This window comes from Zonotrichia leucophrys, chromosome 1A, assembly GCF_028769735.1.
Source record: "Zonotrichia leucophrys gambelii isolate GWCS_2022_RI chromosome 1A, RI_Zleu_2.0, whole genome shotgun sequence".
NCBI lineage: Eukaryota > Metazoa > Chordata > Aves > Passeriformes > Passerellidae > Zonotrichia > Zonotrichia leucophrys.
In genome coordinates this window covers 71,802,735-71,825,831 of record NC_088170.1, presented here as the reverse complement: position 1 = coordinate 71,825,831, position 23,097 = coordinate 71,802,735, and the positions used below count along the sequence as shown (strand labels likewise).

The window sequence follows — 23,097 nt, the reverse complement described above, 5'->3', positions numbered from 1 at the left end:
CGGAACCTCGCGGAGGGCTCGGGAGGCGCCGGCGTTCCCGCGAAAGCCGCCGCGAATGTCCCCGCGAATGTCCCCGTGGGTGTCCCCGCGCCCCCGCTCTCGGCGCTCCATTGCTCCAGCCTGGATCGATCGCTCATCTCTCCTAACAGCGGCGCTCTCGCCGCAGCCTCCCCCCACCTGCCAACAAGCCCGCAGCTGATAGGCCGCGGCCGAAGAAGCTGGGCGCCGATTGGCGGTTGGCGCTCCGTCCCTCAGGCAGCGGACGGGCCATGTCGGCGGCGGCCGCGGCCCGGGACGGGCTCGGGGAGGGCGCGGGCGGCGCCGCGGGCGGCGGCGATGGCGGCGGGGGAGGGATCCTGAACCGCTTCGTGCAGCTGCCGGGCAGGCCGCGGGCGGCGGGTGAGTGGCGGCCGGCGCCGGGGATGACCCCGAGCCCGAGGCCCTGAAGGGTTCGGGAGCGGGGCGGCCCCGACCCTGAGGGCTCCGAGGGCTCGGTGAGCGCAGCATCCGCATCTCAGGGAACCGCGACCGGGACAGCCCTGTTTGTAAGGTCCTGAGGGGTTCGGGGTCGGGGCATCCCCGTCTCTGGGGGTCAGGAACCGGGACAGCGCCGTCCCCAAGGCCCTGAGGGGTTCTGGACCGAGCGCCGCCATCCCGGAGCGTCAGGGGCTGGGACAGACCCATTCTTCAAGGATCAGAATTACCCATTGCCACGGTGCTCGGGACCGGACACCCCCATTCCTGGGGGGTCTTTAATCGGGGCGCCCCCATCCCCGCCCTCCAGAGAGCTCTGCTGACCCCAGGCACGGGGTCCTGCTGTCCCAGGCAGGGACACGCGTGTCCCCGGGGCCCTGAGGGGACAGGGACACCGAGGGGACAGCTGTCCCTGCCTCTGGGACATCCCCGGGGGGAGCTGGGGTGCCCCAGCAGAGCGGGAATAATGGGGTGTCCCTGTCCCCAAAGCCGGGAATGGTGTGGGGGGAGCTGGGCTGTTCCCATCCCAATGATCCCAGGGATGGGGGCAGTTATCCTTTTACAGGGATTTAGGGTCTGTAGGGTTCCCCAGGTGCTGGGAGGGGCCTGGGTGCCCCCATGGATGTGGGGACAGGGGCACCCACAGGGATCAGCCCCATTTCAGCCACCCTGGATAAGGCTGGGGTCACCCTGGGGTCCCCCCAGTCTGCAGTCCCACTGGGCTGGGGTTTTGGGATATCTGCCCCATTGTATTGGGGTTTTTGGGATATCTGCCCCATTGTATTGGGGTTTTTGGGACATCCTGCCTGGGGTGTGACATCAGCTTAGTCCTGGTCCCTGGGAAAAATGGGAAATGTTACTGGGAAAATTCCACCTCTCTGCTAGCAAGGCTGGATGCTGAAGGGTTATTCCATCGTTCCTGGATCTCTGTCACCCCAAAACCCCCCAGACATTCCAGGAGGAGGCTGAGGTCCCCCCAGGATCACAGGATTGAGGAGTTGTGCAGCGCTGGGGGCTGTGGGACACCCCATGCCCTGTGACACCCCCAGCTGCTCTGGGCTATCCCATTTTTCCTGATCCCTTTATCTCCTCCTGACCTGGAGCTGAGATCCCAGGGCCAGGAATCCTTTGCTGCCTCTCCCATGTGGGACAAGAAGCCCCTCAGGGGTGGCAGCACCAGGGAAGGGCCTTTCCATCCACGTTCCCATCCCTAAACCTGCCCTGTATTTTCCCCCCAAATCCATTTCCCTCACTGCAGGCTCTGACTCAGCACTGGGGGTTTGCTGGGGGTGGTTCCACACCTTCTATTTCTGGGCAGATGCTCAGCCCCATCTCCCTCCTGGCCTGGAAATCCTTTTTAGGCACCCCAGGCCCTGCTGCTCTCCCCAGCTGGGTTGGGATGTTGGGAATTGCCCCCTCCTGATCCTGCACGGATCCTGTCCCTCCCTGCAGCTCACCTGGACACCCAAACCAGCCTGAACCCACCCCAAACTGCCTGCCAGCCCCCAAAACCCCGGAGTTTTGGAGTTTGACACCTGTGAGATCCTATTTATAGAGCCCTTACATAACCACTGAGAGAGGAATTTTCCCCCTCACTCCATTTCCTCCAGCCTGAATTGTTCCTGAGCTCCCAGTTCTCCTGCAGGGTTCCCAGGTTTGTTTCCTTCGATGGAACCTCTGGGGTTTCCAGGCCCTAAGGGATGGATAAAGAGGACATGGAGCAGTGGGACAGGGTGTGCTGGGAGGGGTCATCCCAATGGAAAAAGGACATTTTCCAGTGAGAACCAGCATTCCCTGGGACCCCCATCCCCTGGGAGGTGCTGGAGTCCCTGGAATGTTTCAGGATGTGGCTGCTCAAGGTGCTGAGCAGCCTCATCCCTGCTCCTTTTCCCTCAGGACATTTGGCCAGATGATCCTTCCAGCTCTGTGGTTTTCTATCTCCAGAATTCCTTTATTTTCCTTTGTGCCCCTTGGAAACAACCAACCCAAGGATCACTCAGTTGTAGTGGTGTAGAAACCACTTGGGAATGTGTCAGGCCTGCCCAGGAAGGGGAGGGTGGGATCTGAACACAGCTGGATGAACAAATCAATTTTAAACCTCACCTTCAGCAGTGCATTCCCAATCCTGCTTATCCAAACATTCCTGAGGGACTCCAATTCCACCAGCTCCAAACTCACTTTGTGCAGCTGTTGTGGAAAAGATGAAACTTTGAAGATGGGAGTCAAAGTCAATATTGACTTGTCTTGTCCTGAATGTCCTTCAGGATCCTGCAGGGATCAGAAATGGAAAGGGAGGGATTGAATCCTGCTGTTGTGGATGTTGGAAATCCAGGCAGGAGGAAAAATAATCATTATAAGAATCAAAATAATTTCTCTGCTTTAAAAAAGCAGAGAAAAGGACACATGCACAGCCCTGGGTATTCACCATGGATGTGGCACTGCCAGGGATGCAGGGGCAGCCCAAGGTGGGGATGGAGACTCCAAACCTCCCTGAGCAGCCCCTGACAATGTTTACCCACCCTTTCCATGAGGAAATTCCTCCTGACATCCCCCCTGAGCTCCCCTGGCACAGCCTGAGGCTGTTTGCTCTCATCCTGTTGTTAAATTTCATTCTGATGGTGGAATTATTCCCTGAAAATTTTCCTGTTCCCATTTTTGCCCTCAGGACTAAGCAAAAAGAACCTCCTTGTAAATGCACCTTCCCATCCTTCCTTCCTGCTTCTCTGGAATCTTAAACTGGGAAAATGGGTGTTTCCAGATCATATCCATCCGTCAATCATCCATCCATCCATCCATCCATCCATCCATCCATCCATCCATCATCCATCCATCCATCATCCATCCATCATCCATCCATCATCCATCCATCCATCATCCATCCATCCATCCATCCATCCATCATCATCCATCCATCCATCCATCCATCCATCCATCCATCACATCATCCATCCATCATCCATCCATCACATCCATCTCATCCATCCATCATCCATCCATCCCTCCATCCATCATCCATCCATCCATCCATCCATCCATCCATCATCCATCCATCCATCCATCCATCCATCCATCCATCCATCCATCCATCCATCATCATCATCCCATCCATCCATCCATCCATCCATCATCCATCATCATCCATCCATTCCATCCATCCATCCATCCATCCATCATCCATCCATCATCCATCCATCCATCCATCATCCATCATCCATCCATCCATCATCCATCCATCATCCATCCATCATCCATCCATCCATCATCCATCCATCCATCCATCCATCCATCATCATCCATCATCCATCACATCCATCCATCATCCATCCATCCATCCATCCATCATCCATCCATCATCCATCCATCATCCATCCATCACATCCATCCATCATCCATCCATCATCCATCCATCCATCATCCATCCATCCATCCCTCCATCCATCATCCATCCATCATCCATCCATCCATCATCCATCCATATCCATCCCTCCATCCATCCATCCATCCATCCATCCATCACATCCATCCATCCATCCATCCATCCATCCATCCATCATCCATCCATCCATCCATCATCCATCCATCATCCATCCATCATCCATCATCCATCCATCCATCCATCATCCATCCATCCATCCATCCATCCATCATCCATCCATCCATCCATCATCCATCCATCCATCATCCATCCATCATCCATCATCCATCATCCATCCATCCATCCATCATCCATCCATCATCCATCCATCCATCCATCATCCATCCATCCATCCATCCATCATCCATCCATCATCATCCATCCATCAATCCATCCATCATCCACTCCATCCATCCATCCTCATCCATCCATCCATCCATCCATCCATCACATCCATCCATCCATCCATCCATCTCCATCCATCCATCTCATCCATCCATCCATCCATCCATCCATCCACATCTCATCCATCATCCATCCATCCATCATCCATCTCCATCCATCCATCCATCCATCTCATCCATCCCTCATCCATCCATCCATCATCCATCCATCATCCATCCATCATCCATCCATCCATCCATCCATCCATCATCCATCCATCCATCATCCATCTCCATCCATCATCCATCCATCATCCATCCATCCATCATCCATCCATCACCATCCATCCATCATCCATCCATCATCCATCCATCCATCATCCATCCATCCATCATCTCATCCATCCATCATCATCCATCCATCCATCCATCCATCATCCATCCATCCATCATTCCATCATCCATCCATCACCATCATCCATCCATCATCATCCATCATCCATCCATACCATCTCATCATCCCATCCATCCATCCATCACATCCATCCATCCATCCATCATCCATCATCTCATCAATTCTTCCATATCCATTCCATCTACATCCATCTCATCCATCACAATCATCCAAATCTCATCAACATCCATCCATCCATCCATCCATCCATCATCCATCTGTCACTAAACTGAACTGTTCTGTTTAGTGACAGAAAATTGAGTGACTTAGACAAAGTCTTGAGATCCAAGGAACAAAGGGGGAAGTCACGGAAAGGTTTTTGTCAGAGGGAAAGCAAATCCTTGATTTTTTTCTCTGTTGGGCAGCTCTAAATACAGACATTTGGAATTGTTTCTAAGTGAACTTTGCCAAGCAGAATGAAAGAAGAGGGATTTTCTCCAATTCCTCACAAGGGCTGTAGTGAAGGATTAGAGTGCTCCAGGGCTGAGCTGGTGACACACAGAGTGTCCCTTTCCAGCTTGTCCTTCCACAGCCATTTCCTCCTGCTGCAGAGACCCTTCCCTGTGGATTCCCAGTGGATTCCAGCCCAGCGGGTGCCCTGCTGAGCCTGGCACACCCTGAGCCCTCGTGGAGCTGTTGTTTCTCCTCCTCTTCCTCTCTAGGCCACCGGTGCCCCCCGGCCAGGAGCGGCCATCGCTGCGTGGCCGACAGTTCCAACCTCTACGTCTTCGGGGGCTACAACCCCGACTACGACGAGTCTGGGGGCCCAGAGAACGAGGACTACCCCCTCTTCAGGGAGCTCTGGAGGTACAACTTTGCCACAGACACCTGGCACCAGATGGGCACCGAGGGCTACATGCCCAGGGAGCTGGCCTCCATGTCACGTACGTACGGAAATCCAACTCCTCCCTGGAGCTATTTTCATCCTGCCTATTTTAATCCAGGCAGGAATTGGAAATCTGGATGCTGTTTTTGCAAGTGGGGCCTGAGGTTGGGTTGGGTTTGGGATTTTTCTTTCCATTTTTGCTCAATTGAGGCAGAAGGAAAGAAAAAAACGGGAAAGCAAGAGGTGTTTGCCAGGTGTTTACCTTGCTGTGCTTTCAGCAGGAAGGTGCCTCATGCAGAAATCTCCCAGCATCCAAAAATAGCTGTCTTTGTTCACTTTTCACAGCAGACCTTTGGTTACCATGGTTTTAGTTGGGATCCTTTCTCCTTTAGAGCCTCTCAAAGCCATCGATGCACAGGGTGGGTTGTAGGGAATTGGAGCAGCACTGAGCACTGCAGGGAAACCTGGAATGGGTTGGGTTGGAAGGGAGCTTAAAGAGCATCCAATCCCATGGAGCAGCTTGCTCCAAGCCCAGCCCAGCCTGGAAAAATGATTTGGGTTGGAAGGGAGCTTAAAGATCATCCAATTCCATGGTTTGGGTTGGAAGAGAGCTTAAAGATCATCCAATTCCATGCCATGGGCATGGGCAGCCTTCCCTAGAGCAGCTTGCTCCAAACCCAGTCCTGGAAAAATTATTTGGGAATAGTTTGGGTTGGGAAGGAGCTTAAAGATCATCCAGTCCCATGGAGCAGGTTGGTCCAAGCCCAGCCCAGCTTGGATAAATTATTTGAGTTGGAAGGGAGCTTAATGATCATCCAATTCCATGGTTTGGGTTGGAAGAGAGCTTGAAGATCATCCAATCCCATACCATAGATAGGGACACCTTCCCTAGAACAGGTTACTCCAAGTCCAGCCTGGACAAATGATTTGGGAATGGTTTGGGATTGAAGGGAGCTTAAAAATCATCCAATTCCCATACCATGGGCATGGGCAACCTTCCCTAGAGCAGCTTGCTCCAAACCCAGTCCTGGAGAAATGATTTGAGTTGGAAGGGAGCTTAAAGATCATCCAATTCCATGATTTGGGTTGGAAGAGAGCTTGAAGATCATCCAATTCCCATGCCATGGATAGGGACACCTTCCCTAGAACAGGTTCCTCCAAGCCCAGCCTGGAAAAATGATTTGGGAATGGTTTGGGTTGGAAGAGAGTTTAAAGATCATCCAATTCCATGGAGCAGGTTGGTCCAAGCCCAGCCCAGCTTGGATAAATGATTTTGGAATGGTTTGGTTTGGAAGGGAGCTTAAGGATCATCCAATCCCATACCATGGATAGGGACACCTTCTCTAGAGCAGATTCCTCCAAGCCCAGTCTGGAAAAATGATTTGGGAATAGTTTGGGTTGGAAAGGAGCTTGAAGATCATCCAGTCCCATGGAGCAGGTTGCTCCAAGCCCAGCCCAGCTTGGACAAATGATTTGGGAATGGTTTGGGTTGGAAGAGAGCTTAAAAATCATCCAGTTCCATATCATGGATAGGGACACCTTCCCTAGAGCAGCTTGCTCCAAGCCCAGTCCAGCCTGGAAAAATTATTTGGGAATGGTTTGGGTTGGAAGGGAGCTTAAAGATCATCCAATTCCATGGTTTGGGTTGGAAGAGAGCTTAAAGATCATCCAATTCCATACCATGGGCAACCTTCCCTAGAGCAGCTTGCTCCAAGCCCAGCCTGGAAAAATGATTTGGGTTGGAAGGGAGCTTAAAGATCATCCAATTCCATGGTTTGGGTTGGAAGAGAGCTTGAAGATCATCCAATTCCCATACCATGGATATGGACAGCTTCCCTAGAGCAGGTTACTCCAAGCCCAGCCTGGAAAAATGATTTGGGAATGGTTTGGGTTGGAAAGGAGCTTAAAGATCATCCAGTCCCATGGAGCAGCTTGCTCCAAGCCCAGCCCAGCCTAGAAAAATGATTTGGGTTGGAAGAGAGCTTAAAGATTATCCAATTCCATACCATGGGCAACCTTCCCTAGAGCAGCTTGCTCCAAGCCCAGTCCAGCCTGGAAAAATTATTTGGGAATGGTTTGGGTTGGAAGGAAGCTTAAGGATCTTCCAATTCCATATCATGGATAGGGGCACCTTCCCTAGAACAGGTTACTCCAAACCCAGTCCTGGAGAAATGATTTGGGTTGGAAGGGAGCTTAAAGATCATCCAGTCCCATGGAGCAGCTTGCTCCAAGCCCAGCCCAGCCTAGAAAAATGATTTGGGTTGGAAGGGAGCTTAAAGATCATCTAATTCCATGGGTTGGGTTGGAAGAGAGCTTGAAGATCATCCAATTCCCATGCCATGGATAGGGACACCTTCCCTAGAGCAGATTCCTCCAAGCCCAGCCTGGACAAATGGTTTGGGAGTGGTTTGGGTTGGAAAGGAGCTTAAAGATCATCCAATTCCATGGTTTGGGTTGGAAAGAGCTTGAAGATCATCCAATTCCCATACCATGGATAGGGACACCTTCCCTAGAGCAGCTTGCTCCAAACCCAGTCCTGGAAAAATGATTTGGGTTGGAAGGGAGCTTAAAGATCATCCAATTCCCATACCATGGATATGGACAGCTTCCCTAGAGCAGGTTACTCCAAGCCCAGCCTGGAAAAATGATTTGGGAATGGTTTGGGTTGGAAGGGAGCTTAAAGATCATCCAGTCCCATGGAGCAGGTTGCTCCAAGCCCAGCCCAGCCTGGAGAAATGATTTGGGTTGGAAGGGAGCTTAAAGATCATCCAATTCCCATACTATGGATAGGGACACCTTCCCTAGAGCAGCTTGCTCCAAGCCCAGCCCAGCCTGGAAAAATGATTTGGGTTGGAAGAGAGCTTGAAGATCATCCAATTCCCATACCATGGATAGGGACACCTTCCCTAGAGCAGGTTGCTCCAAACCCAGCCTGGAAAAATGATTTGGGTTGGAAGGGAGCTTAAAGATCATCCAATCCCATGGAGCAGCTTGCTCCAAGCCCAGCCCAGCCTGGAAAAATTATTTGGGTTGGAAGGGAGCTTGAAGATCATCCAATCCCATGGTTTGGGTTGGAAGAGAGTTTAAAGATCATCCAATTCCATGGGTTGGGTTGGAAGAGAGCTTCAAGATCATCCAATTCCATGGTTTGGGTTGGAAGAGAGCTTGAAGATCATCCAACTCCATACCATGGGCATGGGCAACCTTGCCTAGAGCAGATTCCTCCAAGCCCAGCCTGGAAAAATTATTTGAGAATGGTTTGGATTGGAAAGGAGCTTAAAGATCGTCCAATCCCATGGAGCAGGTTACTCCAAGCCCAGCCTGGAAAAATGATTTGGGAATGGTTTGGGTTGGAAGGCAGCTTAAGGATCATCCAATTCCTATTCAATGGGCATGGGCAGCCTTCTCTAGAGCAGCTTGCTCCAAGCCCAGCCTGGAAAAATGATTTGGGAATGGTTTGGGTTGGAAGGGAGCTTAAAGATCATCCAATTCCCATACTATGGATAGGGACACCATTCCTAGAGCAGCTTGCTCCAAGCCCAGCCTGGAAAAATGATTTGGGTTGGAAGAGAGCTTCAAGATCATCCAATTCCCATACCATGGATAGGGACACCTTCCCTAGAGCAGCTTGCTCCAAACCCAGCCTGGACAAATGATTTGGGAATGGTTTGGGTTGGAAGGGAGCTTAAAGATCATCCAATTCCATGCCATGGGCATGGGCAACCTTCTCTGGAGCAGCTTGCTGCAAACCCAGTCCTGGAAAAATGATTTGGGAATGGTTTGGGTTCATCCAATTCCCATACCATGGGCATGGGCAACCTTCTCTGGAGCAGCTTGCTCCCAGGGCAGCCCAGGCTGGACAAACCCTGCTCTCCCAGCACTGAGCCCCCCTGTTTTCCCTTTTCCCCCCCAGTTGTTTTACATGGCAACAACCTGCTGGTGTTTGGGGGCACCGGGATCCCCTTTGGAGAGAGCAACGGCAACGACGTGCACGTGTGCAACGTCAAGTACAAGCGATGGGCTCTGCTCAGCTGCCGCGGCAAGAAACCCAACCGCATCTACGGCCAGGTAACGGCACAGGGACCCCCCAAAACCCTCCCTGTGCTCCCCCAGAGCTGCCCCAAAGGGGGAGAGCACAGGGGAAAGCAGGTGTGCTTCATAAAGAAATGAAGCAGCTTTGGTTCGGGGAGATTTCAAAGGAAAGGAGGTTTTCTGCCAGTTAGAAAGGGGAGAATTTGTTCGTTAATGTCTGGTGCAGCTGAATGAGAAAAGTGTGATTTAAGGAGGGGTTTGTAGTCAAAAACCTTCAAAAGTCAAAGATCGAAATGAAAATGAGGAAGGGATTTAAGGAGTGGGTCATAGTCAAAACTCAAAGTTCTAAATGAAGATGAAGAAAGTGATTTAAGGAGTGGTTCGTAGTCAAAACCCAGAGTTCTAAATGAGGATGAAAAAACTGATTTAAGGAGTGGTTGGTAGTAAAAAAGCCTTCAAAACCCAAAGTTCTAAATGAAGATGAAGAAAGTGATTTAAGGAGTGGTTCATAGTCAAAACCCAAAGTTCTAAATTAAGATAAAAAAGTGATTTAAGGAGTGGTTCGTAGTCAAAACCTTCAGAACCCAAAGTTCCAAGTGAAGATGAAGAAAGTGATTTAAGGAGTGGTTGGTAGTCAAAACCTTCAAAACCCAAAACTCTAAATAAAAGTGATTTAAGGGGTGGGTCATGGTCAAAACCTTCAAAACCCTAAATTCTACATGCAAATTTAAAATGTGATATAAGAAGGCGTTTGTAGTCAAAAGCCTTCAAAACCCAAAACTTTAAATGAAACTGAAAATGTGATTTAAGGAATGGTTCGTAGTCAAAACCTTCAAAACCCAAAGTTCTAAATGGAGATGGAAAAAGTAACTTAAGGAGTGGTTGGTAGTCAAAACCCTTAAAACACAAAACTCTAAATAAAAATTAAATGTGATTTAAGGAGTGGGTCACAGTCAACACCTTCAAACCCCAGATTTCTAAATGAAGATGAAAAAAGTGACTTAAGGAGTGGTTGGTAGTCAAAGTCCTTAAAGCACAAAACTCTAAATGAAAATAAAGTGATGTAAGGAGGGGTTTGTAGTCAAAAACCTTCAAAACCCAAAGATCTAAATGAAAATGAGGAAGGGATTTAAGGAGTGGGTCATAGTCAAAACCCAAAGTTCTAAATGAAGATGAAAAAACTGATTTAAGGAGTAGTTGGTAGTCAAAACCTTCAAAACCCAAAATTCTAAATAAAAATTAAAAAGTGATTTAAGGGGTGGATTATGGTAAAAACCTTCAAAACACAAAACTGTAAATGAAGATGAAAAAGTGATTTAAGGAGTTGTTGGTAGTCAAAATCTTGAAAACTCAAAGCTTTAAATGAAAATAAAAATGTGGTTTAAGGAGTAGTTGGTAGTGAAAACCTTCAAAACACAAAACTCTAAATAAAAATGAAATGTGATTTAAGGAGTGGGTCACAGTCAACACCTTCAAACCCCAAATTTCTAAATGAAGATGAAAAAAGTGATTTAAGGAGTGGTTGGTAGTCAAAACCTTCAAAACCCAAAATTCTAAATAAAAATTAAAAAGTGATTTAAGAAGTGGTTGGTTAGTAAAAAACCTTCAAAACCCAAAACTCTAAATGAAGATAAAAAAGTGATTTAAGGAGTTGTTGGTAGTCAAAACCTTCAAAACCCAAAGTTCTAAATGGAGATGGAAGAAGCGATCCAAGGAGTGGTTGGTAGTCAAAAACCTTCAAAACCTGAAGCTCTAAATGAAGATGGAAAAAGTGATTTAAGGACTGGTTCGTAATCAAAGCCCTTAAAACCCAAAACTGAAAAATAAAAAAGCGATTTAAAGAGTGGTTGGTAGTCAGGACCCAATGTTCTACATGGAGATGGGAAAAGTGATTTAAGGAGTGGGTCATAGTCAAAACCTTCAAAACCCAAAACTCTAAATAAAAATAAAAAAGTGATTTAAGGAGTGGTTGGTTAGTAAAAAACATTCAAAACCCAAAACTCTAAATAAAAAAGTGATTTAAGGGGTGGGTCATGGTCAAAACCTTCAAAACCCAAAGTTCTAAATGTAGATGGAAGAAGCGATCCAAGGAGTGGTTGGTAGTCAAAACCTTCAAAACCCAAAACTCTAAATTAAAAAAGTGATTTAAGGGGTGGGTCATGGTAAAAACCTTCAAAACACAAAACTCTAACAAAACCTTCAAAACCCTAAACACGCAAATTTAAAATGTGATTTAGGAAGGGATTTGTAGTCAAATGGGTCATAGTCAAAACCTTCAAAATCCAAAACTCTAAATAAAAATGAAAAATTATTTAAGGGGTGGATTATGGTAAAAACCTTCAAAACCCAAAACTCTAAATAAAAATAAAAAAGTGATTTAAGAAGTGGTTGGTTAGTAAAAAACATTCAAAACCCAAAGCTCTAAATGAAGATGGAAAAAGTGATTTAAGGACTGGTTCGTAATCAAAGCCCTTAAAACCCAAAACTGAAAAATAAAAAAGCGATTTAAAGAGTGGTTGGTAGTCAGGACCCAATGTTCTACATGGAGATGGAAAAAGTGATTTAAGGAGTGGTTGGTAGTAAAAAAGCCTTCAAAACCCAAAGTTCTAAATGAAGATAAAAAAGTGATTTAAGGAGTGGGTCATAGTCAAAACCTTCAAACCCCAAATTTCTAAATGAAGAAGAAAAAAGTGATTTAAGGAGTGGTTGGTTAGTAAAAAACCTTCAAAACACAAAACTCTAAATGAAGATAAAAAAGTGATTTAAGGAGTGGTTGGTTAGTAAAAAACCTTCAAAACACAAAACTCTAAATAAAAAAGTGATTTAAGGAGTGGGTCATGGTCAAAACCTTCAAAACCCAAAGTTCTAAATGTAGATGGAAGAAGCGATCCAAGGAGTGGTTGGTAGTCAAAACCTTCAAAACCCAAAACTCTAAATGAAGATAAAATAGTGATTTAAGGAGTGGTTGGTAGTCAAAAACCTTCAAACCCCAAATTTCTAAATGCAAATTTTATAAGTGATTTAAGTAGTGGGTCATAGTCAAAACCTTCAGAACCCAAAGTTCTAAATGGAGATGGAAGAAGCGATCCAAGGAGTGGTTGGTAGTCAAAGTCCTTAAAGCACAAAACTCTAAATAAAAATTAAATGTGATTTAAGGAGTGGGTCATGGTCAAAACCTTCAAAACCCAAAGCTCTAAATAAAAAAGTGATTTAAGGAGTGGTTGGTTAGTAAAAAACCTTCAAAACCCAAAACTCTAAATGAAAATAAAAAAGTGATTTAAGGAGTGGGTCATGGTCAAAACCTTCAAAACCCAAAACTCTAAATAAAAATAAAAAAGTGATTTAAGAAGTGGTTGGTTAGTAAAAAACCTTCAAAACACAAAACTCTAAATGAAGATAAAAAAGTGATTTAAGGAGTGAGTCATAGTCAAAGCCTTCAGAATCCAAAGTTCTAAATGGAGATGGGAAAAGTGATTTAAGGGGTGGGTCATAGTCAAAACCTTCAAACCCAAAACTCAAAAATAAAAAAGCGATCCAAGGAGTGGTTGGTAGTCAAAAACCTTTAAAACACAAAACTCTAAATAAAAATTAAATGTGATTTAAGGAGTGGGTCATAGTCAAAACCTTCAAAACCCAAAACTCTAAATAAAAAAGTGATTTAAGGGGTGGGTCATGGTCAAAACCTTCAGAACCCAAAGTTCTAAATGGAGATGGAAGAAGCGATCCAAGGAGTGGTTGGTAGTCAAAACCCAAAACTCCAAATGCAGGTTCCTCAGGTCCCTTTATTTACAATTCCACCTTTTAAGACTCCCCATGGAGTGGATGAAGGAGGTGGGCAGGGGATGGAGTGACCCTGAGCCCAGGGCTGGCCCTGGCTGCTGCTGTGGAGGAGCAGGAGCTCCCTGTCCTGCACCCCAGGTGTCCCCAAGTCCCCTCTGGTGTCTCTGCCAGGCCATGGCCATCATCAATGGCTGCCTGTACGTGTTTGGAGGAACCACCGGCTACATCTACAGCACCGACCTGCACAAGCTGGACCTCAACACCCGCGAGTGGATCCAGCTGAAGCCAAACAACATGTCCTGTGACATGCCAGAGGAGAGGTGGGCACCTGGGCAGCCTCAGGGGGCTTTTTTGGGGAGGCAGGGAATGGGGAGCTTTGGGATATCTTGCTCTGGTTGCCATTTCTTGGCATTTCTCCTTTGCCTGGCACTGGTTGTGGAATTGGCAGGAAGGATTTTGGTTGCTCTCATCTGTGGTTTGGTATCCAGCTGAGTTGAAAATGAAAGAATCCCAGAATGGTTTGGGTTCATAGGAATCTTAAAATAAATCTAATCCCACCCCTCTGCCACTAATTTTCTAATTTTCTAAATTTCTAATTTTCTAAATTTCTAATTTTCTAAATTTCTAATTTTCCACTATCCCAGGTTGCTCCAAACCCTGTCCAGCCTGGCTTTGCACACTTCTCCCTTAGAAGGGGCTGGAATATTGCTGGCTGTCCTGGTACTCATTAATCCTTGCACTTAATTATTCAATAATTGCTCTGCAATTATTGAATTTTGAAATCAGAATATCAGAATATCAGAATATCAGAATGCAAATATTGAATATTGAAATCAGAAAATGCCTTTCAGACTCCTGGGGTGCAGCTTGGAGGGCTCAGGAAAGCTCCCACATCTCCTGAGGGGCTGATGCAGCAGAGCCAGGCTTGGCAGTTCCTGCTCAAATCCCTGGAATTTGATGGTGATTTCTAGAAAGTTTTCTCTTGTTGCTGATTGTGCTGCTCTGCACCTTTCAGGTACAGACATGAAATTGCTCATGATGGTCAAAGGATTTATATCCTGGGAGGTGGAACTTCCTGGACAGCTTATTCCTTGGATAAGGTGAGGCATTTGGAACCCTGCACAGGAGATTTTCCACACTGAGGAATTGCCAGCACAGCCTCTCCATCTGGCTTTGCCTGGAGGGCCTGGGAAAAAAAAAAAAGAAAAAGAAAAAAAGATAATTGGGAGCAGATTGTTCTCCTATTCCTGTAAAACCTGAATTTGCCACAAGTGTCCTGGTGATGAATCTGTGGCCACTTTAAATAGTGCTCTGCTTCCAAAAAAAGTGGAGTCTGCAGCACTTTATGTGACATTTCATCTCTCCATTGTCCCATTTTTCTCCCTGTGTGCAGCAGGAGAAAGGGATTTCTAAATCCTTCTGAGAGCTCAAGGGTGTGGATTTTAATTGGTCCAGCTCTTTTCAAAAGCAAAATTCTTTTCTTTTTTTCAGCTGTAGAGCTGAAATAGCAAAGCTGGGATGGAGCTTGAAAGGTGATTTTAGACCTGCTTAGTCACTGGCTGGGATCAGCTATTTTTGGGTTTCCACTTAAAGCAAAAAAGGGATTTATTCATAGAGGGTCAGAGCCTGTGGTTGCAGGATCTCATGGCTCCTGTTCTTCCCCCAGATCCACGCCTACAACCTGGAGACCAACACCTGGGAGGAGATCACCACAAAGCCCCACGAGAAAGTCGGTGAGTTTGGGTTTTCCTCTTTCCCTGGGAGCCAGAGTGGCCACGGTGCCTCAGGTGCAGTTTTGTTGTTCAGTCTGTGGCTTTATCTGGATTTGAGATTTGTGCTGCAGCCCTGGGATGAGCCCAGCCAGGGGTTTGGCACTCTGGCTCCCTGCCTGCCTGCCTGGGAAGGGTGGCAGTGCCCAGATCTGCTCCCAGGGCATCCCAACCATCCCTGCTCCCTTTGAGGCCTGGGCTTCCCCTGCAGTCCCACAGCTGCTTCTCACCAAGCCAGGCTGGAGACTCTGGGGAACAAAATTCCAGCATTTTCTTCCTTCCCCAGAGAGAAAATAGGTGCTTAAATTTGCACCTTTTATACCTGGGAGAGCAGGAAAGCAGAACCTCTCAACAATGCAACTCCATGATTAAATGTTGAGACAAAATCACCACTTGCACAAGCACTTTAAAGCAATTCTTGCTGATACTGGAGACTCTGGGCAACAAAATTCCAGCATTTTCTTCCTTCCCCAGAGAGAAAATAGGTGCTTAAATTTGCACCTTTTATACCTGGGAGAGCAGGAAAGCAGAACCTCTCAACAATGCAACTCCATGATTAAATGTTGAGACAAAATCACCACTTGCACAAGCACTTGAAAGCAATTCTTGCTGATACTGGAGACCCTGGGGAACAAAATTCCAGCATTTTCTTCCTTCCCCAGAGAGAAAATAGGGGCTTAAAATTGCACCTTTTATACCTGGGAGAGCAGGAAAGCAGAACCTCTCAACAATGCAACTCCATGATTAAACGTTGAGATAAAATCACCACTTGCACAAGCACCTTAAAGCAATTCTTGCTGATACTGGAGACCCTGGGGAACAAAATTCCAGCACTTTCTTCCTTCCCCAGAGAGAAAATAGGACTCAAACCTGAAACAGCTGCTTAAAATTTATACCTGGGAGAGCAGGAAAGCAGAACCTCTCAACAATGCAACTCCACGATTAAATGTTGAGACAAAATCACCACTTGCACAAGCACTTTAAAGCAATTCTTGCTGATACTGGAGACCCTGGGGAACAAAATTCCAGCATTTTCTTCCTTCCCCAGAGAGAAAATAGGACTCAAACCTGAAACAGCTGCTTAAAATTGCACCTTTTATACCTGGGAGAGCAGGAAAGCAGAACCTCTCAACAATGCAACTCCATGATTAAATGTTGAGACAAAATCACCACTTGCACAAGCACTTGAAAGCAATTCTTGCTGATACTGGAGACCCTGGGGAACAAAATTCCAGCATTTTTTTCCTTCCCCAGAGAGAAAACAGCTGCTTAAAATTGCACCTTTTATACCTGGGAGAGCAGGAAAGCAGAACCTCTCAACAATGCAACTCCACGATTAAATGTTGAGACAAAATCACCACTTGCACAAGCACTTTAAAGCAATTCTTGCTGATACTGGAGACCCTGGGGAACAAAATTCCAGCATTTTCTTCCTTCCCCAGAGAGAAAATAGGACTCAAACCTGAAACAGCTGCTTAAAATTGCACCTTTTATACCTGGGATAGCAGGAAAGCAGAACCTCTCAACAATGCAACTCCACGATTAAATGTTGAGACAAAATCACCACTTGCACAAGCACTTGAAAGCAATTCTTGCTGATACTTATTTTTTAATTTATTCTCCCCAGGCTTCCCAGCAGCCAGAAGATGCCACAGCTGTGTGCAGATAAAAAATGGTAAGATTTACCTCTGGAAAATCGGTGTATCTTGTACAACAACCAGGGGGGAGTTGGAGAGAGCTGCAGGGACCACGTGGCTTTTCTGGAAGAGGATTTTCCCTCACTGACAGGCTTTAAGCTGCCCACTTGGCACCATTCCTTCTTCTGCACTGAAAAACCAGTTACAATCTTGATCCCTCTTTTCCAAACCCTTCAGGTCAGTGGCTGAATGCTCTCTGCTGAAGGGTGGAGGGAAATGCTGGATGGTATTTCCTGGGAGTGTTGATTGTGCCAATAAAAGTGAGGCAGGAGCTGGGAGGTGCTTCCAGCCCCCCAGGAGGATTTGGGAGCCCCTGAGCTGAAAACTTGGGCAAAGCTGGGAGCTGGGGCTGCTCCTGGGGTTTAAAATGCCTGGAATCTGATCAAGCCCAGGTGTCTGGGCTGTGAGAGGAGGGAATGCTCTCCTGCCTGCAGTGGGGCTGCCATGGTGGCCTTGGGGTCATGGGCAGGCTGGGGAGGGGGACATGAGGCAGAAATCCATCCTGACCCCCCCAGTGTGGGCAGCAGGGGATGGATGGGGGATCCTGCCCCTCTCAGTCCCCAACCCTGGGGACAACATCAGAAAGACCTGGAGCTGCTGGAGAGAGCCCAGAGGAATCCATGGAGCTGGGCTGAGAGAGCTGGGAATGTTCCCTGGAGCAGGGAGGGATCCAGGGAGAGCTGGGAATGTTCCCTGGAGCAGGGAGGGACCCAGGAGAGCTGGGAATGTTCCTGGAGCAGGAGGGATCCAGGGAGAGCTGGAATGTTCCCTGGAGCAGGGAGGGATCCAGGGAGAGCTGGGAATGTTCCTGGAGCAGGGAGGGATCCAGGAGAGCTGGGAATGTTCCCTGGAGCAGGGAGGGATCCAGGAGAGCTGGGAATGTTCCCTGGAGCAGGGAGGGATCCAGGAGAGCTGGGAATGTTCCTGGAGCAGGGAGGGATCCAGGAGAGCTGGAATGTTCCCTGGAGCAGGGAAGGCTCCAGGCAGAGCTGCCAGCACAGGGCAGGGCCTGCAGGGGCTCCAGGAGAGCTGCAGAGGGACTGGGGACAAGGCCTGCAGGGACAGCACCCAGGGAATGGCTCCCACTGCCAGAGGGCAGCCATGGGTGGCATCTTGGCAATGAGCAATTCCTGCCTGGGCTGGCATTGCCAGAGCAGCTGGGGCTGCCCCTGATCCCTGCAGTGCCCAAGGCCAGGCTGGAGCAGCCTGGGATGGTGGGCTTGGAATGGGATGGGCTTGAAGGGCCCTTCCCACCCAAACCATTCTGGCATTTGGGACACTCAGAATCCATCCCCAGGGGTTTTTATGGAAGTTGGGGATGGCAAAGGGAAGGGAGACCCTTCCTGGAGTGCTGAGATTGCCAGTGAAGCCCCCAGAGCCCAAAATCCCTTCCTGGAGAGGAGTCGGGGTGGGGATGGATCCAATGCCAGGCTGGGAGAGCTGGGAATGGAGGGAATTCCCTGGAGAGGGAGCCTGGGCTGGGATTTTGGGAAGGGATTCCCAGAGCAGCTGGGGCTGCCCCTGATCCCTGCAGTGCCCACGGTTGGACACTGGCGCTGGGACAGGGGGAGGTGTCTCTGCCCATCAGGCTGGATCTGGATGGACTCTGAGCTCCCTTCCCACCCAAGCCCGTCTGGGAGTCTTTAGGTGGTCTCTGCTTTGTGGTGGGCCTGGTCTGGGAGCTCCTGGGAGCCTTTGCTGAGGTGCAGCAGTTCCTGATCCCAAACCCTGTGGGAGGGGGATCCCTGAGCTGTCCCTGGCTCCTGGCAGCTCCCCATGTCCCCTCTCTGGCAGATGTGTTCGTGTGTGGGGGCTACAACGGAGAGGTGATCCTGGGAGATGTTTGGAAGCTGAACCTGCAGACTTTCCAGTGGGTGAAGCTGCCAGCTGCCATGCCAGAGCCTGTGTACTTCCACTGTGCTGCTGTCACCCCAGTAAGTGACTGCTCCTGTTCCTCCAAGCACTCTTACCTTGCTCTGGGCTGCAGACAGAGCTGCTGTTCCCAGGGAAGTGACCTCCACTGCATGCAGCAGCTTTTGGGAGGCTCCTCTTCCTGCTGCTCTTTGAGGAGTGCAACCACACTGTGGATTTTGCTTTCTGAAAGAAATAATGCAGAATTTGAGCTTTTAAAGTCTGTGTGGGAACAGCAGTTCCTGCTTGTAAAATAAAAAAAAAAACAAAAAAAACCCACAAATACTCCCTGAATAAAGTGATTTTATCCTAGTGAGAGCAGCTTGAGGTGGAGGATTGGATGTTTCCAGCCCTTTGGAAGCCACTAAGGGATGTTGGTATTGCCAGAGCTTTTGGCCTTAAGCAGAAGGCTGGCATTGGTAATTACCAGGCAGCAAGAAGTGCCTTTGGCTGTGCCCTCACCTCCCTCAGCTCCTCAGGGCAGAGATCACATTGCTTGGTGTCACTGCATTTGGGGAATGTTCCAAATGCAGCTGTTCCTGGGAGGGCTGATAAAGGTGTTTCCCAGGCAGCTCAGTGTTCCCTGGACAGCTGGAATGCCCTTTCTTTGCCAGCCTGTGGGGAAAAAACCCCACTCAGCAGCTGAGTTATTGCCATCTCTGTGTTCCTGTCATCCCTGGAGCAGGCTTGTGCTGAGCCAAGGGAATGCAGGGTGGCTGTGTGAGGTGGGTGGAGTTTAAAAATACATTCTTTTTAGCTGGAACACGAGTTGGGCTCTGTGCTACTTTATTAACACTTTGCCACACTCCTAAAATGGATTTATTGGGTTGGAAATCACCCAAACCTCAGAGCAGAGCGCTCAGAGGTGGTGGGTGAGTGGTTTAGGATGAGACATGGCCCTTCCAGCAGCGATTCCTCCTTGACTCAGGGGATCCCAGAGCGGGTGCCTGAGGCAGTGCCAGCCCTGCTGAGGGGTGGGAGGTGGGAATAAAGGCCAGTCCTGCTTTTCCTGCCTCTCTAACTCCTGTCCCCCTTCCCCTCGCAGGCTGGCTGCATGTACGTGCACGGAGGGGTGGTCAACATCCACGAAAACAAACGGACTGGCTCCCTGTTCAAAATGTGGCTGGTGGTGCCCAGCCTGCTGGAACTGTGCTGGGAGAAGCTCCTGGAATGTTTCCCTCACCTGGCAAGCCTGTCCAGATCCCAGCTTTTGCACCTCGGACTGACGCAGGGACTCGTGGAGCGACTAAAATGAGCAATCTCCCCCTTCTGTCCAAGAAGAATTCCCCCTCCCACCCCCTATTTATGGATTCCATGGATGGTCTTGCTAAGAACATGGAGGAACCTGCTCAAGGCCTTACTCAGCAAATACATCAATGCCTTTCCAGACATGGTTACTTTTAGTCATTGGAAAAAAGCAAAGTCCCCTTTTTATTTATGGAGCTCTCTTACACTGTTAACCCAAAAGTATTTTTGAGACTAAGCAGCCAACCAGCAACCTGTCATCAGCACACGCTTGCAATTAATTGGGGAGCTTAATGAGTTCCTGAATGTGTGAGCTCAGCTGGCACCTTCCCCTTGGTGCTCCCACCATGGCATCCAGCGAGGGACGCGATGCAGAGCGAGCACCAAGCTGCCCTTTGCCTGCTGAGCTCCCTGCCTGTTCCTCCAGCCCTGCATGTGTCCATGGGCACGTTCCACCATGTTCCACCATGTTCCACCATGTTCCACCATGTTCCACCATGATTCCACCATGATCCCACCCCGAGCCTCCGGAGACGCTGGAACGTCGCCCAGGCCAGCCCAGCCCAGCCCAGCCCAGCCCAGCAGCTCCCCCGGTGCAGTGTCTGTGTCCTCCCCTCCTCACAACTCAAAGGTTTGCTTGGAAGACTGGGGAAAAAGTTGCCACTTAAGGGATTACTGTGTAGTTAACTGGGGGTGGGCAGGGAAAGGTTTTCCTGAGGCTTTTTGAACTTTTTCAGCTCGCTTTGCACCCACAATGAGCTGCAGCAAAAACTTACCCTGTGGATTTCAGAGCTCTTTGAACCTGCTCAGCATCTCCCAGATTTTGGTTTGCCTTCCTCCCACACATCCCAAAAATTGGCTTTTTTTTCTTCTTGTTTCATGTTCCCCTGAGGGTGGGAGATGTGACTCAAAGCTGGTTTGGGAGTGGCTTTGTGGGTCACACAGCATCCAAAAAGGGGAGAGGGAACAACTGTCCCTCCTTGTGGGGACAGGCATTGTCTGTGCACAGGAAGGGGTGGCTCTGCTCCTCTTGTGCTCTCTACACTGCATTTGTTTAAGTGGCCACTGAACTCTGAACAGCTCCAGGCATGAGGTTTGTGCAAAATCCTTTTCAGTTGGAGCCCATTTTTAAGTGCCTTTTGTTTTTAAAATCAGCTTTTCCCAATGCTTTCTTCTTCATCAGAGGCAGAGGTTACACTCTGAGGTTTTAGTTTCTTTTTAAGAAATTGCATTTATGTTCAAATAAACCATAGCATTGTCTTCATGTTGTTAATCCAAAGGTGCTGCCTGCTGGAGTCTCTGCCCCCACATAGGGAACTCACCCCTTGTCCCAAAATTAAGCTTCCCCTGGTGTTGAGAATAGATTTTCCTCTTTCTCCAGCTTCAGTTGCTGCTTTTTTTCCCCCCTCAAGGCTCAGAAAAGGTCTGGGCGTCACAGCTGAGGCTTTCTCAGGTGCTTGGACTGCAGGAACTGGTGGGAGCTGCTTGGAGCTCTGCTGTCTGCATGCCCTGCATTGCACCTTCACAGCAATTGTGCATTTCAACCCCTCCTCTGCTGCCTGGCTGCTGGATGCAGACCCTGCTGGCAGCAAGGGCTCCCTGCTCTCCTGGCCTGCCCTGCAGGGACCTGCAGGACCATCCCTGCAGCTCCTTCCATGCCAAGCTGAATATCCACACTTCCATCTTTGCCTTGTGGACCTTGGTCCTGGAGCAGCCCGGCCGTCCCTGTGCTGGTTTTTCTCTCAGCTGCTTTAAAGAGCAACTCCCCTCATCCCCAGGGTGATCCTGGAGCCATCCAGGATCTCTGAGCAAGCACATCCCTGTCAGGTTGTCAGGCTGTCCTTACTCTGGAAATCTCTGGAGCTTCTGAGGTTGTCACAGAGCCTCTGTCGATGGTTTTGGAGCAGTCTTGGGACTTGCAGAGCTCTCAGCTGGCTGGAAGCTGCTCCCACTTTTCAAGGGATGACCATGGGAGAACCACAGGGCTGTCAGTCCCACTTCAGTGCCTGGTAAAACCCTGGAAAAGATGATTCTGGGAAATACTGAAACCCCTCAGGTGGAGACAGCACAGCCATGGGTGACAGCCAGCACAGCCTCAGGAGAGGGAAGTCCTGCTTGGCCACCCTGATCTCAGCACAACCCACCTGCATGGTCCTGGAAAGCCAGAGATGGAATCTTCAGACTTCAGCATCCAGGACAGGCTGGGGAGCAGCTCTGGGGAGGGACCTGGGGGTCCTGGTGATGGGACAGCCCTGGAGCCAGCAGGGATGACACTGTCCTGGGGACAGCAGTGCCCTGGAGCCAGCAGGGGTGACACTGTCCTGGGGACAGCAGGGACAGCAGTGCCCTGGAGCCAGCAGGGGTGACACTGTCCTGGGGACATCAGGGACAGCAGTGCCCTGGAGCCAGCAGGGGTGACACCCCTGGGGACATCAGGGACAGCAGTGCCCTGGAGCCAGCAGGGATGACACTGTCCTGGGGACAGCAGTGCCCTGGAGCCAGCAGGGGTGACACTGTCCTGGGGACATCGGGGACAGCAGTGCCCTGGAGCCAGCAGGGGTGACACTGTCCTGGGGACATCAGGGACAGCAGCAAGGATGGGCAATGCCCTGCCCTGCCCAGGCTCCCCAGGAATGGGCACAGCCCAGCAGTGTTTGGACGCTGCTCTCAGGGCCAGGGGGGATTGTTGGGGTGTCCTGGGCAGGAGCTGGATTTGGTCCCTGTGGATCCCTGCACCCCCAGCAGCTGGGAAAGCACCACCAAGAAAACCACAAAGCTCCAAGGAGTTCCCTTTTGCTGATGAAGCTGTACAAGCACCACCCACCGATGGATTCCAGGGGTCTTTCCCATTCCATAACCTCCCCTGGCTGCTGCAGGAGGGACAGGGGAGGTTATGGAATGGGAAAGACCCCTGGAATCCACCACTGTCTGGTGCTTGTACAGCCTCCAGACCTTTGGAGGCTGCTCCTGAAAAAACAACTTGGTTTAAGCACCGAGCTCACAGCTCCTCTGAGGGGGCTTTAATTGCTGCTGGGCTGCTCCTGTGGGGAAAAGCTTTAATGAAAATTCCCTGAGGAGAGGGAGAGCATCCAGCACCTGCAGCAACTGCTG

The 23,097-nt window shown here is 49.2% G+C and overlaps 1 protein-coding gene across 1 annotated transcript; it reads left to right on the top strand.

Annotated features, from left to right (window-relative positions):
• Positions 1–269: 269 nt before the first annotated feature.
• KLHDC10 (kelch domain containing 10) lies at positions 270–22,844 on the top strand. The gene is made up of 9 exons (XM_064703109.1): positions 270–399; positions 5,389–5,610; positions 9,466–9,620; positions 13,536–13,684; positions 14,380–14,464; positions 15,031–15,097; positions 16,761–16,808; positions 18,625–18,764; positions 19,787–22,844. The coding sequence occupies exons 1-9, from the start codon at positions 270–272 to the stop codon at positions 19,994–19,996; spliced, it is 1,206 nt and encodes a 401-aa protein (XP_064559179.1). The 3' UTR covers positions 19,997–22,844.
• The last annotated feature ends 253 nt before the right edge of the window (positions 22,845–23,097 follow it).